At 36.9% G+C, this 14,388-nt stretch overlaps 1 protein-coding gene across 1 annotated transcript in view; it reads right to left on the bottom strand.

Annotated features, from left to right (window-relative positions):
• ATP8A1 (ATPase phospholipid transporting 8A1) overlaps positions 1-14,388 on the bottom strand; it is a 282,797-nt gene that overhangs the window by 237,246 nt on the left and 31,163 nt on the right. The window contains 2 exon segments of the mRNA XM_020990843.2: positions 2,182-2,281; positions 6,035-6,149. Of these exon segments, the coding sequence (XP_020846502.1) occupies positions 2,182-2,281; positions 6,035-6,149 (215 nt within the window).

Genomic DNA, 14,388 nt, shown 5'->3' with positions numbered 1-14,388 from the left:
GCCTTATGTGAATCCCCTTCAGAGATTCTCATCTGTAGCTAATTAGCCAGCACAGGAATGTCCTTGGATAAGAGTACCTAAAAATGACCTTGAAGTTGCATATATTTTTTTGTTTTTGTTTTGTTTGTTTTTTAGGCAGTTGGGGTTAAGTGATTTGCCCAGGGTCACACAGCTAATAAGTGCCAAGTGTTTGGTCTGAGGCTGGATTTGAACTCAGGTACTCCTGACTTCAGGGCCGGTGCTCTATCCACTGCACCACCTAGCTGCCCCTGCATATATGTTTTAAAAAACCAAACAAAATACCTCTAATAGCCATGATATAGCAGCAAAAACACTGAATTTGGAATTCAAATAACTGAGTCAAAATCTTGGCTTTGCTATCTGTGTGACTCTGTGTAAGTTACACCTACTCTCTGGGTCTCAGTTTCCTTATCTTTAAAATGAAAAGGTTGGATTATGACAATCATTCCTTCCAACTCTAATTCTGTGATCCTATGACCCTAACTATATATTTTATCAAATGGACTCCTCCTACTTGTCTAACAACTCTTTGTCATTCTTCTTTGATGGATCTTCATTCAGGACACTAAATCTAGGTATCCCTAAAGGCTCTGCCCTGACTCTTCTCTTCTATCTTATCTTACTTGTTGATCTCAGCAGCTCACATGGATTTAATTATACTCTCTATGTATATGATTCTAAGATCTACTTATCTAGTCACAACTTCTCTCCTGGCCTCTGGTCTTGCATCATCAGCTACCTGACAGACAGCTTGAACTGGATGTCCTACAGACATCTTAAACTCAACATGTCCAAAATTGAAATCATCTTTCCCCGCAACACTCTCCTCTCTTCCTAATTTGTCATTGCTGTTCAGGGTACCACCATCCTCCAAGTCACCCAGGCTGACAACCTAGGTGTCATCCTTGACTCTTTACTCTCTCCCATCTCCCTTTCATCCAATCTGTTACCAAGTCCTATTTATTATACATTGGCAACATCTCTAACCTATGCTCCATCCTCTCCTCTGACAATTCCACCATCCAGATGTAGGTCTTCATCACCACATACCTGGACAGTTGCAATAGCCTTCTGGTTGGACACTCAGTCAGAAGTCTTTCCTCACTTCCTAAAGCATAGATCAGACTCCATAAACTGCAGTGGTTCCCTATGACCTCCAGGATCAAGTACAAAATCTTCTGTTTGATTTTAAATCCCTTTATGACTCAACCCCCTTCTACCTTTACATTCTTCTTATACTTTGCTCCCAGCTATGTATTCTTTATCTAGAGACAATGGCCTCCTTGTCATTCCTCACATAGAACACTCCATCTCCCAACTCCATGCATTTTCACTGGCTGTCCTCCATGCTTCAAATGCTTTCCCCTCCTCATCTTCACCTCCTATGTTCCCTCAAGTTTCAGCTAATCTCACCTTCTGCAAGAAGACTCTTAGTTTTTAATTAGTACCTTCCTTGTGAGGTTAACTCCAATTTATCATGTACATATCTTATATGTACACAGTTTGCTGTAGCTTTTCTCCCGTTATATTTTGAGCTCCTCTTGGGTGTGGGAGGGGGTAATTTTGTCTTTCTTTATATCCACAGTACTTAGCACAGTGCTATTAAAGGCTTAATAAATGCCACCTCACAATATTTGACTATGGAAAAAAAAGACAATACAAACACACATATACACACTAAATAAAACATTCCAGGTGGCAAGTCTAACTGGACCAAAGGTAGGGCCTGTTATATTAACTTTATAAGAGTTAAAATTTGAAGAAATATAAAATGACCTGAAGAAACTCAATTATATAGCCTCAGGGAGGACAGGCCAGTGGAGGTAGGGAACCTGTAGTCTAGAGACCATATGCGGCCTTTAAGTCCTTGGGTGCAGCCCTTTGAGTCCAAACTTCACAAAACAAATCCCCTTTATACAAGGATTTGTTCTGTAAAACTTGGACTCAATCAAAAGGCCTCACCCAAGGACCTAGAAGGCCACATGTGCCCTTGAGGCCCCAGGTTCCCCACTCCAGGACCAGGGAAAGAGGTAGGGAGGGTCTGATACCATCTTTGGCAGAAGCCTGATCTGTATTAGTCCATGGCTTATCAAAGAGATTTGGTAATATCTCAACATGTGACAAATACTAGAGTTTTTTTTTTTTAACAGATGCACCTACCTGAAGCAATGCAATAAAGAGAAAAAATGAATTTGCAGCTCTTCTGAACTGAGAGTACAGGAATCTTGGCAGGAATGTGATGATGTTGTACTTGGCTGTGCTGTAAAACACAAACCAGAAGAAAGAAGCCTCATAAACACACATTAATTCATGACTTCCACATGACTTATAAAGTTCTCTTATCACTCTCCAAAAACCATGTCATCAAGAAAATTTACATTCTCTTCAACAGGGGGAGAACATTCCAGAGGACCATAAATATAAATGAAGTGCAGAACAGTCTCATCTAGGAGGTAGGTCCACCTTTATGAGAAGTGAATAGCCTCAAGAGTCTCAAAGCCAAGGTGGATTTTGTTTTCTGGGCAAAACCTTTCTGGCTGTTGTGTTTGACCATTTTCTGCTTCATATGACAGTTACTAACCTACAGTGGCCTCTGTTTTTAATCAATCACAAGGCATTTATTGATAGCTTACTATGTGTCAGAAGACACAAAGACAAAAGCTAATTAGTCCCTAACCTCAAGAAGCTCACATTCTTTCATGGGAGATATGTATATACAAGGTAACTTTTCAATGGGGAAGGTACTAGTGGCTGTGAGGATTAGGAAAGGCTTCATGGAGATGGTGGTCCTTGGAGAAAACTTGGCATTCTAGGAGTTGAGATGGGAGTGTATTTCAGACATGGGGGGAATAACCAGTGCAAAAATAGAGAGAAGGGAAATGGAGTTCTGTACATGAGGAAAGGTAAGAAGGACAGAGGGACTGAACTATATCGTGTATGTATGGGAAACTATATAAATGATGGCAAAGGTAGATTGAAGCCCAATTGTACAGGGTTTGGGAAACTGCCTTACTATTTTTTATTTATTTTTATTTTACTCCGAACTTAAGAAATAAGCATTTCCATAACATAGTAGAACAGGAAAAAAAAGATGATTGTACACAAAACTGAGAATCTATTAGGTACAACTTGCTATTCCTTTTAAATAGATAATTAAGTTATCATGTAACCTTTTTTTTCCTTTTTTTCTCCCCCCCCCCCGAGAAGGCTACCATTAGACATAAATGTGTATAAATATGTAAAAACATTCTATACATACTCCTATTCATCAGTTCTTTCTCTGGATGGAGATAGCATTTTCCTTCATATGCCCTTTGCAGTTAACTTGGGTATTTATAATAATAAACACGACTTATTCACTCAAAGTTGTTCTTAAAACAATATTATTGTTATTGTATGCAATGTTCCCTTGGTTCTGTTCATTTTGCCTCTTCATTATTTTGTGCATGTCTACCCATGTTTTTCCAAGATCATCGAGCTTATCATTTCTTACAGAGTAATAGTATTCCATCACAATCATACATCAGCTTGTTCAGCCATTCCCCAATGAATGGGCATACCCACAATTTCCTATTATTTGCCACCACAAAGAGAGTTGCTATCAATATTTTAGGAAATGTAGGTTCTTTTCCTTTTTCCCTAATCATCTTGGGAAATGGACCTAGTAGTGGTATTGCTGGGTCAAAGAGCATAAGGAGATTAATAACTCTTTGTGCATAATTCCAGATTGGTCTCCAAAATGGTTGGATCAGTTCACAGTTCCACCAATAGTAAATTATTGTCTTCCACAACCTCTCCAACATTTGTTGCTTTCCCCTTCAATCATTTTAGCCAATCTAAAGGGCACTGCAGGATCCAATGATGGGAAATAACATCTTTGCTAAGATAATTCAGCAATTTGAGTAGAAGATACATGATTTTCAACATTTCTAGAGTTGGAATGCAGGCTCAGAAAAAGAAACTATTTAAAAAGATGATATTCATAAGATGGTGCCAAAAGGAGCAGCATCTGTACTTGGTCTCTGATGGACCTTTTAATACTACAATTTCAGCCACAAGCCTAGCTCTCTAGTCTGGCTAGATACATCCATACGTCTCTTTTGCTAAGCAGGTGAAGGAATGAATATTGTAGAGTTAGAGGGTAATATCTGGCAAACTCCCTAAGCCAAAACCATTGTTGCAGAGAGTAAAACACAAACTATTAATATCCCACATTTAAAGGCCGTCTATCATAATGAGAAGTTGTGTAACTCGTCATTTTGGAGTTCATTTATCTCCAACTTGTTGCATTCTACTAACTTGTTAGATACTGAGTAGTGATGCTCAATGGTTCAACTCTCAGACTTGCTTTCTTTTTTTATAACCAGCTTTCAATTATTGAGGGGTCAAATAAACAGTTGCTGGATTATTCATCCTCCGGTTTCTATTACTTCCTATCTTAGGTATATCACTTTCTCTTGAACATCTTGGTCACCAGGGAAAGGAAAAAGAAATTAAAACTGAACCAGACTATTTCATTATTTGATGGCACTTGCAATAGAAAAGTTTGGAAATGATACTTGTAGCTAAAATTAATCTTTTAGCTCACCAGAAAATTTAATTTAATTATGCCCTCCTTCTACTTCCTCCTTATCCCCCCATCTCTCTTTCACTCACACACACACACACACACACACACACACACACACACACACAGAAAATTATAACTTAGCCAAACATTTTCTAAGCAAATAACATTAAAGTGGCATTTCAGGGTGCATGTGTATATATGCGTATACACACACATACATATATGTGTATGTGTGTATGAAGGTATATATTGAGAAAGCTTGATACATCATCCAGCTTATCAGTGTGCTAATCAGAGTCCCAGTAAGAAGAAAAGTCAGTATTTTGTTAGAGACTTTCATGTCTTAGCTTCACTTGAATTATCTGGAATGATTAAAGAATAGTTTTTAGTTACTAGGCAGCAGATGGATCATCTCACAACCGTCCGCACTTTCACTTTTTAAAAAATACACCCTTCTTAGAAGAAAACTGCCATATAAATCCAAGGTAGAACAATAATTATAATGAGAACTCAAGATGTCCTATAGATTTTAGGTTAGAATTTACAAGGATCATTAAAACTTACAAAAAAGTATTCTAAAAGCAGCTGACAAAGCCATGTCACATTCCCCCAAAATCTCAACAGAAAGGATGTGAACTGGGGAAGGGAAGAGAATAAGCATTTAGATAGCAGCTAGAATGTGCAAGGAACAGTGCTAGGCATTTTAAAAATATTATCTTCTTTGCCATAGATCTCTGACATTTATCTTCTAGCATATAATTTTTCCAAAAGATCTTTTTCCCCCAATGTATTTTCTCTCTATACACCATGAAAGAATCAGTAATCTAAGTATGTCTCCTTTCTTGCACACATTGGAAACTCAAATATTGATTTTCATAGCTAAAATCCTCTGAGTAGAGATTTTCTTTACACATTTGAGGGTACTATTATTGTTGTTAGGATCAATAAAAAAATGTATTGAATAAATGTCAGCTAAGTTTATGAAGTACTTTACTTACATTATTTCATTTCACCCTCTGAGGTACAAGGTAGAACTATTATTATCTCCATAGAGGCAAAGTGATTTGACAAGGGTCACTATGTCCAGTAAGTACCAAAGTTGGATAACAAACCTGTCTTCTGAATTCAAATCCTTCTTTCTACTACCTATGGCAGAGGTGTCAAATACACAGCCCATGGGGCTACATGAGGCCCATAACACTCCCAAGTGTGGCCTGAGTCAGACTAAATGTAATTGGGAAATATTTAACAAAATTAATAAAAATACCATAAAACATAGATAATCTTAACATGTGGTTTTCTAAGTTAATATGTCACCCGCAGGGATCTCATGTATGATTTAGTGGCTCTTGTTTCTCTGAATCTGATACCACTGATCTAAACCAGTCTTTATTTCACATACTGAAAGATCTGCAGTATGGTAATTCTTAAGGAAGTTTTTACCTCACATGGTTATTGCAGAATTTCGTCAGTTGAGGTTGGTTGAGAAATATAGTCCTTATTTCTTCCTGATCAGCCAGAGAAGTCTTCTCTGAAACATCATCTGTCTTCTCATAGCCTTCAAAAAGACAAGAAATTTTTTAATACCTAAGAAAAATTTCATTATGCATTATGTATCAAAAATGTCATGCTTTGTAGAGTCTTCAAAAATGATCAAAGATTTGTTTCAATTTTCTTTAAAATTCAAGTTACAAATGTGACTTTTCTTTCTATATAGTTCTAATAGCAGACACATTGAACATATGTTTAATTGATTTAATTGAATATTCCCTTGTTTCTCTCTTCTCATAGGCCAGTGATCTAGTTTCAGATAAAAAAAAATGATGCAGGGAATGAACAAATGAATGAATAAAAAAGCATTTATTAAGTATGATGTCCCAAGCACCATACTAAGCACTGGTGACAGTTCCTTCCCTCAAGTAACTTAAAATCTAATCAGAGAAATACTATACAAAGGAGAATAATAGCCAGGGAGGGGCACTCTAATCCACAAAGTTACAGGGATAGAGGATTATGGGGCAAAAGGAGCAAGTTCAAGTTGAAACACTGTGTTCCGGTGCTCCAGGACCAAAGGTGGTTGGTAAGGCATGGAAGGTGGCGGGCCAAGAGGAGGGAACGAAGTATAAGTTTGCAGCTAGAGTTTTCCAGAAATTGGTCTGAGAGAAATTGGTCTCTGGGACAGAACCAATCAAGACAACGGGACTGTTTTGCCAAGACAGCAAGTTGAGGTAGGGGAAGAGGTGACAGAGGAAGAAACAACCAGCTTCAAACAAACTTCTTTTGGATGAATGCATTTTCAGGATTGAGGAGGGGGGAAGAAAGCAGTTTTGGGTAATTTAGAGCAGGAAAAGAATTCCTCATTTATTTAAGTCATTGTCATCATCATCATCATCATCATCTCATCATCCTGCTCCCCCTTGCCATCTCTTTTCTACTTAAAATCCCAAAGAATTAAGAGTTTAGTTTCACAGGATAATTTTTTGTACTTCTTAAGACGTCTGACCATAGTTTACCTAAACAAAATAAACAGATTCCAAAGATTATACTCAGGCAACACCTTGATGCATTGCTAAAGACAGATATGCTCTCAAGCATCTTTATAGCAGAAATGAGTTCCAGGAGCTCCCAAAATAATCAGAAGTTAAAAACAACAGCAGCTTCCCCCACCTCACTTTCTCATAAGAATATGAAATTCAAAAGATTAGGATTCTTCCACTCTAGAAGTAGTAGCGATGACACTCATTTTAGTCACAAATGGGTAGCATGTAAGTGGTTAAATGGCCATTTGGAAAGCAAATTAAACAATTTCTACCCTCTAATGAAAATTTGGGCTAAAAACTGACTGAAAAGAAAGTCCATAATCAATATGCCCATGGAATCATTTAACTATACGCCAAAAAGGCAAATGTGTGTATATGTATTACATGTTACAAATCTAATAATGCATACATAACACAGGAATTGTTCAATCCCAAAAATGCGTTTATAAAGTAAAACTTCTATCCTATTCCCCTACCAACTTACTTTTAAAATGATTGATTCCCTGGGACACATTCCCTTGAAAAACTATCCTTAAGTACCAAAAAAGAGGAGGAAAATAGTAATTCAAGCAACAGGCTGGCAACACTGAGAATACTGTATGATGGTCATTATACCAAGAGAGAAGCCCAGGAGGTTCTGGGCTCACCCAGTTTGGACCCATGTGGATCATGCCCACCATGTTAATTAAACAGCCAAGAGTACAGTGGAAAAGTTATTGAACTTGGGGATGCTAAACTTGGACCCACAGTTAATAATTATTTATGAAGCAACTATAATGTGCCAGGTACTACTCTAAGCTCTGAGCATTCAAAGAAAAGTAATGGACAAGTCAAGGAGCTCACAACTGAATTGTGAAACAACATGTAGACAGCAAGGTACAAACAAGATAGAGATAAACTAAATCAGAATGATCTCAGAGGGAAGCCACTAGGATTGAGTTGCGGGGCTGGAGAAGGGCTATGAAAGCTTTTGTTTTGTTTTCAGAAAGTCAAATTTGAGCTGAGTCTTTAAGGAAGCCAGGTAAAATAGTAGGTAGAGATGAGGAGGGAGAATATTCCAGACATGGGAGAAAGAAAATAAAAAGGTATAGACCAAGAGAACAAATGCTGTATTGGAGGAATAGGAAGGCCAGTGGTAGAATACCATGGGGGTAGGAAGAGATTGTAAGGGTACAAAGGCTCCATTTTCAAAGTCAGAGGATTTTATATTTGATCCTGGAGGTAACAGGGAGCTACTACAGTTTAACGAACAGGGGAATAACCTCGTTGGACCTGCCCTTTAGGGAGATCAATTTGGCTGTCCGGAAGCAAGAAGACCAACCAGAAGGTAGGAGTGACAAGAAAACAGCTGAAAAGGAAGAATATTCCAAATAGTGCAAATGCATATTTTGCTTTGTTTTCTCTGTAGCTTCTGGGCTTTGACCTCCTGGGCTTTCATTTGTTATTCATGAAAATACTTCCTACAACATCTCCGTCTTTTCTGAACTAACTCCTAAAGTTGAGGAACTGTATCCGGTCACTTTGTAAATAAGAATTCAGAATGGCCAGAATATTATTTCTTGAGAAAGGGAGCATCATTGATTACACTATAAAACAGAAAGCTTCTTAGTTCTCTTTTGTGTCATAATGCCAGGCACATAATAAGGGCTTAATAAATGCTCATTCAAAATTTCTAGGATCATAGTGCTGTAAAAGACCTGCAAATGATCTAGGTTAGCTGATTTTTTTTTCATACATATGAAAACTAAAGCCCAGAAAGTTATATGATTGTAGCTTGTTAGTGGTAGAGCAGGAACAAAAACCCAGTTCTCCTGACTTGCAGTAGCTGATGCCATCCATGTTCTACTCATGCCTGTCAGGAGTCAGGAAAATGACTAAGTCTTTTTAGAATACAACCATTGGCAAGAAAAACAACTTTAAAAGGTTATAATTAGTAATGACTAGTATTCCAGAGGACAGATTTTGAAGTATGATATCCACTTCATGACAAAGAGGAAACAGGCTCAAAATGCAGAATGAGAAATGCATTTCTGGATGTGGTCAATTATGGGAATTTTTGTTTGACAATGTATATCTATGATAAGGGTCTTTTTTTTGTTTCCTGATTTTTTTATGGGAAGTGGGGGATTGGGGATGGAAGGGAGACTGGAAATAGCAGTATGGTTGCTCCCTGCAAAAGAAAGAAAGAAAAAGAGATAATTGAAGCAACATTTTTAAATGCACAGAAGAGAACACGAACACGATTAGAAGGAAACACAGACAAGTAGCCAGCTTTGAAATTTACTTGTTGAATTTTTTATATACTTAAGAGATTTGCACACGTTTCTTCTGTTCTACTTTGTATGTGGAAATGGCTGTTTTATTTGGTATTTTGTAGGTTCAGAATTTGAAAATAAAATAAACTTTAAAAAATAATTGCTTTAACCTCAGGGAATGGGTTTTGTTTCTTAACCTTCTAATGTATGTATTTTAGGTAGGTACATTAGGGAAAACTATTTATATTGATGTCTTATTCCCCTGCTGGACTCTAAATTTCATGAGGACAGCGATTGTGTCTTATTTTAGTTTTACATCTCTACCAGTTACTAGCATGCAATTGACGCTTAATAAAATGGAAGTTACTAATTATATATATTTTATTTAGTTTTATTTTTGTAACCTTGGTGCTTTGTATATAGTGAACAATTCATAAGTGATCATTGGATTGAATTGCCCATGTTAATAGCATCCTTATATATTTAATTGCCCTTTATTCCCAACTTAACAACTACTTTTCAATGCATAGAGAAGTACAAGAGATTTGTATATCAAATTTTTTTTCTACTTTTTTTTTAGTGAGGCAATTGGGGTTAAGTGACTTGCCCAGAGTCACACAGCTAGTAGGTGCCAAGTGTTTGGTCTGAGGTCTCATGTGAACTCAGGTCCTCCTGACTTCAGGGCCACTGCACCACGTAGCTGCCCCCTTGTATATCCAATTAAAGGGCTGTGTATTTTTTTTTTAAAGAATGATATATACACATAATATATACACAAAATTTAACAAGGGAGTAACAAAACTGGTCCATTCTGTATTTTTTTCTTCTGTGCATTTAAAAATGTTTTATTGTTTTCCTTTTTATTTTGACATTATCTGTTACAACCCACTAATTTACGCTGTCCTGCAACAAATACATCCCAGAAAACCAGTGGACACTTTGGTGGTGAGTGAAAATGCATATTTCATTCTTTATCTCTAGCCCACTGCTTTTATCCCTACTCCTTCTGAAGTTCCCATTGTTTGCTGCTTTGATCAGAGTTCTAAAGTCTTTCAAAGTTATTTTCCTTCATTTTATGCTTTGTTATCATAGAATAAATTGTTCTTTTGGTCATACTTATTTCATTCTGTATCATTTCAAATCTTTTTCCATTCCTGAAAAGCAGTTCAAATTATAATAAATCACTGGAATTGCCAGTGAGAAGATAGGGGTCATACATTTGTGGTTAGTGATGTAAATCTAAGATGACTTTTTGTGGCAGGAGTTTTTGACCTGAGGTACACAAATTTAAGGGATGTGGGATTATGGATGGCATCAGCTAATGCAAGTCAGAACGGGGTTTTTGTTCCTGCTCTACCACTAACAAGATACAATCATGTAACTTTCTGGGCTTTAGTTTTCACATGTATGAAAAAAAAATCAGCTAACCTAGATCATTTGTAGGTCTTTTACAGCACTATGATCCTATGAAATTTTGAATGAGCATTTATTAAACCCTTATTACGTGCCTGGCATGGTGACAATAATAGCAAAATTAGCTCTTTGTGGCAAAAAAAATAGCTCTTTGTAAGACCTAGGGATTAAAAAAAGAGGGTGAAAAACAGTCCTTTCTCTCAAAGAGGTCACAGTCTAATGAGGCATGCAACATGCAAAGAATTATGTACAAGAAGATGTGGACAGGCAAAAAATGGAGATAATCAATAGAGGGAAGGGACTAGCATTATGGGGACTGGGAAAGACTTCTTGCAAAAGGCAGGGTTTCAGCTGAGACTTAAGGGAAGCTAGGAGGTCCAGATAAGGAAGTACAGCCAATAAAAATGCATGGAGTTGGGGGACGGAGAGTCTAACTCCTAGTATAATAGCAAGAAGGCTAGTGTAACTGGATCATAGAATAAAAGGTGGAGGGCAATGAAGTACAAGAATAATGGAAAGTAGGAGAGGACCAAGTTAAAGGCCTTTACAAGTCAAATAGGATTTTATATTTGATAGTAGGCTATTGCAATAATCTAGGTATGACATAATGAAGACTTGCATTTGGTCAAGGGAGAGAAGAGGGTTAGACAGGACTTGGCCGAAGATTGGTTATAGTTATAGGAGAGAGTGGGAGTCAAGGATGACACTTTATTTCCAACCTGGGTGACTGGGAAGATAGTGGTGCCCTGGACGATAAGAGAAAAGTTAGGAAAGGGGAAGGTTTTGAAGACAGATTCAATATAAGACAAGCACAGCTCTGTACTGGTCAAAGGAAAAGGTATATAAATGTAGGTGAATTCATTTTTGATAGAACTCCTAAGAGATGGGAATTTAAAAGTCTCAAGCATTTCTTACATTAGTCTAAGGCCTTGTTAACTCTTTTGCAATGGCTATTTTATCTAAAAAATAAATGCCATAGGACTTTTGACTACAAAGTCAAATAGTTCTTTGTAATAACGGATTAATGTGTAAGAAGTAAAAGATCAACATAGGGCAAGACACAGAGACTATACAGTCTGTTGCCTGCTACTACTTGGCAGAGGAATACATGGCAAAATGTTAGTAGGATTTACCTTTTTCTTCTTAACTCAAAAGCTGCATGCTTTTGTACAGCCATTCAGAGAGAAAACCATCTTAAAAGCAGGGTTCAATTCTTACTTATGAAACAGTGCTGAACTGTACAATACATTAGGGACCTGTGATTTCATCAGCATGGGAACACCTGGTTTGGAAACTCAATACGAATAACTCACATTACATAGTATTTTAAGGCTTATAAAGTGTTTTATATTTGTTTTCTCAATCAATCCTCACCAATTGACCCTATGAGGTAGGAACTACAGTTATTATTGCTATTTTATTTATATGTGAGCAAACCAAGGCTCAGAGGTCAAGTGACTTACCAGTGTTACAAACAGCTAGTAAGTGCATGAGGTAGGCACTGAATGAAGATCTCCCTTGATCTAAATCCAGTAAGCTATCCACTACACCAGGAAGTGTCTCAATTTAGCTAAGTCGCCTACCAATATTCTCTATCATTTTTCTATAACATATAGTCTACAGAGAGTTACTCAAGATTCAGAAAGATGATCTTTTTCAGTCAAAGTCATATGGCTGTCAGCCCCAGGATTTGAACCCAGGGGGGATCCCTGATTCTAAGTTCAGCACTATATCTACTGTACCACACTTTCTCTCTGCTTGTATAGATATTTTCCATTTTCCATGATAACAAATCTTTTCCCAATTAATGAGGATTCCATTCTGAAAGAATATCGTATTGCCAGATCATAGATTTAGAACTTGAAGGGAATTTGGAGGTTATCCAGTTCGAAACTCACATTTTTTATTTAATTTCAGAAATTAAGGCTGAGAGCTGTGACTTGTTCAAGGTCATAACATTATTAAGTGGCAGGGTTTCTCTTCTACCATATAAAATAATCTTGTACCATTTTATTGTCTTATCTGTCTCAACCTCACATTTCCACAATGATAATTAAGGTAGCCAGGTGGCTACCTTATAATATATATATTATATTATATAAACATATAATATGAAGTCAGGAAGACCAGAGAACAAATCTCACCTCAGCAATTTCATGCTCTGTAAGGCTGGGCAAGTCACTTAACCTCACAGTGATTCTGGTTCTAAATCTGTAAAATGACAGAGCTGGACTTTGATGGCCTCTAAGATCCTTTCCTGCTATAAAACTTGTGATCTTGCAATACTATGTAACCCCATTGGACAATGCTACTCTTAACTGAAAACCTAGGAATTAAGAACCACCTAAAAATGGCAAAAAAAAATATTGAAGTAGATATTATAAATAAATGACCTCAATAACTATACTTTGTGTACTCAGTCCCCACCCTTTGTATAACCAACCTCTGGAATGTCGGGTGTCTCAATCAAACAACCTCAAACAATCAACAAACATTTTGTTAAATATTTATGCTCTCTCAAGGAGGTCACTGGTCTCCTTTCATGCCAGTCCACAATGTTCCACATGAGCACACATTCTCAGTAGCCTTACATCTTAGACTGTCCCTTCAAAAATCCCTCTAAAAAGCACACACCTTGCCTACACATAATTCACATTTTCACTCACTGGGCTACCATTCTGTTAAAATACTAACCAAGAAATATCAAACCATAAATACAAAGGGTTTAGTAATACAATTTGGTAAGCCAAGATGAAACAAATATATAGTTACCCCACACTTGTACATTACTTTGAGATTATGAAATAAAAATGCAGGGATGGATGGGGGAGGGTGAGAAAGTAGGAGGGAGAAGAGAAAAAGACAGAACAAATCATTATGTTGCCAAGGCTTACTACAGAACTGTTCAGAATTTCCACAAACAACCTTCTAGCATTTTGATGGTGACTAAAAAAAAAATGTGACAGAATCTTGGGATCTATTTTCATAATCAATCAAATTTAAGAATCTAAACAAGTCTCTAATTCAATGATCCCCCCTTTCCACATGAATTGCCTCTCTGTTCCTTGAGATGGTGGTATTAAACAAACAAATGCCTCCCTAAACTGGAGACCCATACAAGTCCCAAGATTCTATTACATCTTTATTTTTTAGTCACTGTCAAATTTTTGCAGGTACAACCTTACTTGGCAGTGAAGCTTGATTTTAATACTGTAGCACTGATTATGAGGGCTGCCTATAGATAAATGCTAAAAATCTTAATGATGTTTTTGTTATATTATCATTTGGGGAAAAACTTAAATTCATTTAAGAGTGCTCTGATCCAACAGATTTGCTCTATTATTTAGAAGAGAAAACAGAACTCTGAGCTGCTTAATCTCTAAGTGAATAGTTCAAAAGTTTAGAGTTCTGAATTTTCACTGTGTTTTAAATGACATAGGCCACATTTAATGATTGTACAATTAACATAGAGACAGACACAGGCTACTAAAGGAATCAAGAAATGCTCTATTCTGGCATTGTTGGAACAGAGAGAGTATTTGATATGTTCAGTTGTGAACTTGACAGCAGCTGTTCAGAACAGAGGGGG

Source organism: Phascolarctos cinereus, unplaced genomic scaffold (genome assembly GCF_003287225.1).
Source record: "Phascolarctos cinereus isolate Bilbo 61053 unplaced genomic scaffold, phaCin_HiC Scaffold_9;HRSCAF=440, whole genome shotgun sequence".
NCBI lineage: Eukaryota > Metazoa > Chordata > Mammalia > Diprotodontia > Phascolarctidae > Phascolarctos > Phascolarctos cinereus.
The sequence above is the reverse complement of the archived record's forward strand: the minus strand, read 5'-3'. Positions and strand labels throughout refer to the sequence as shown.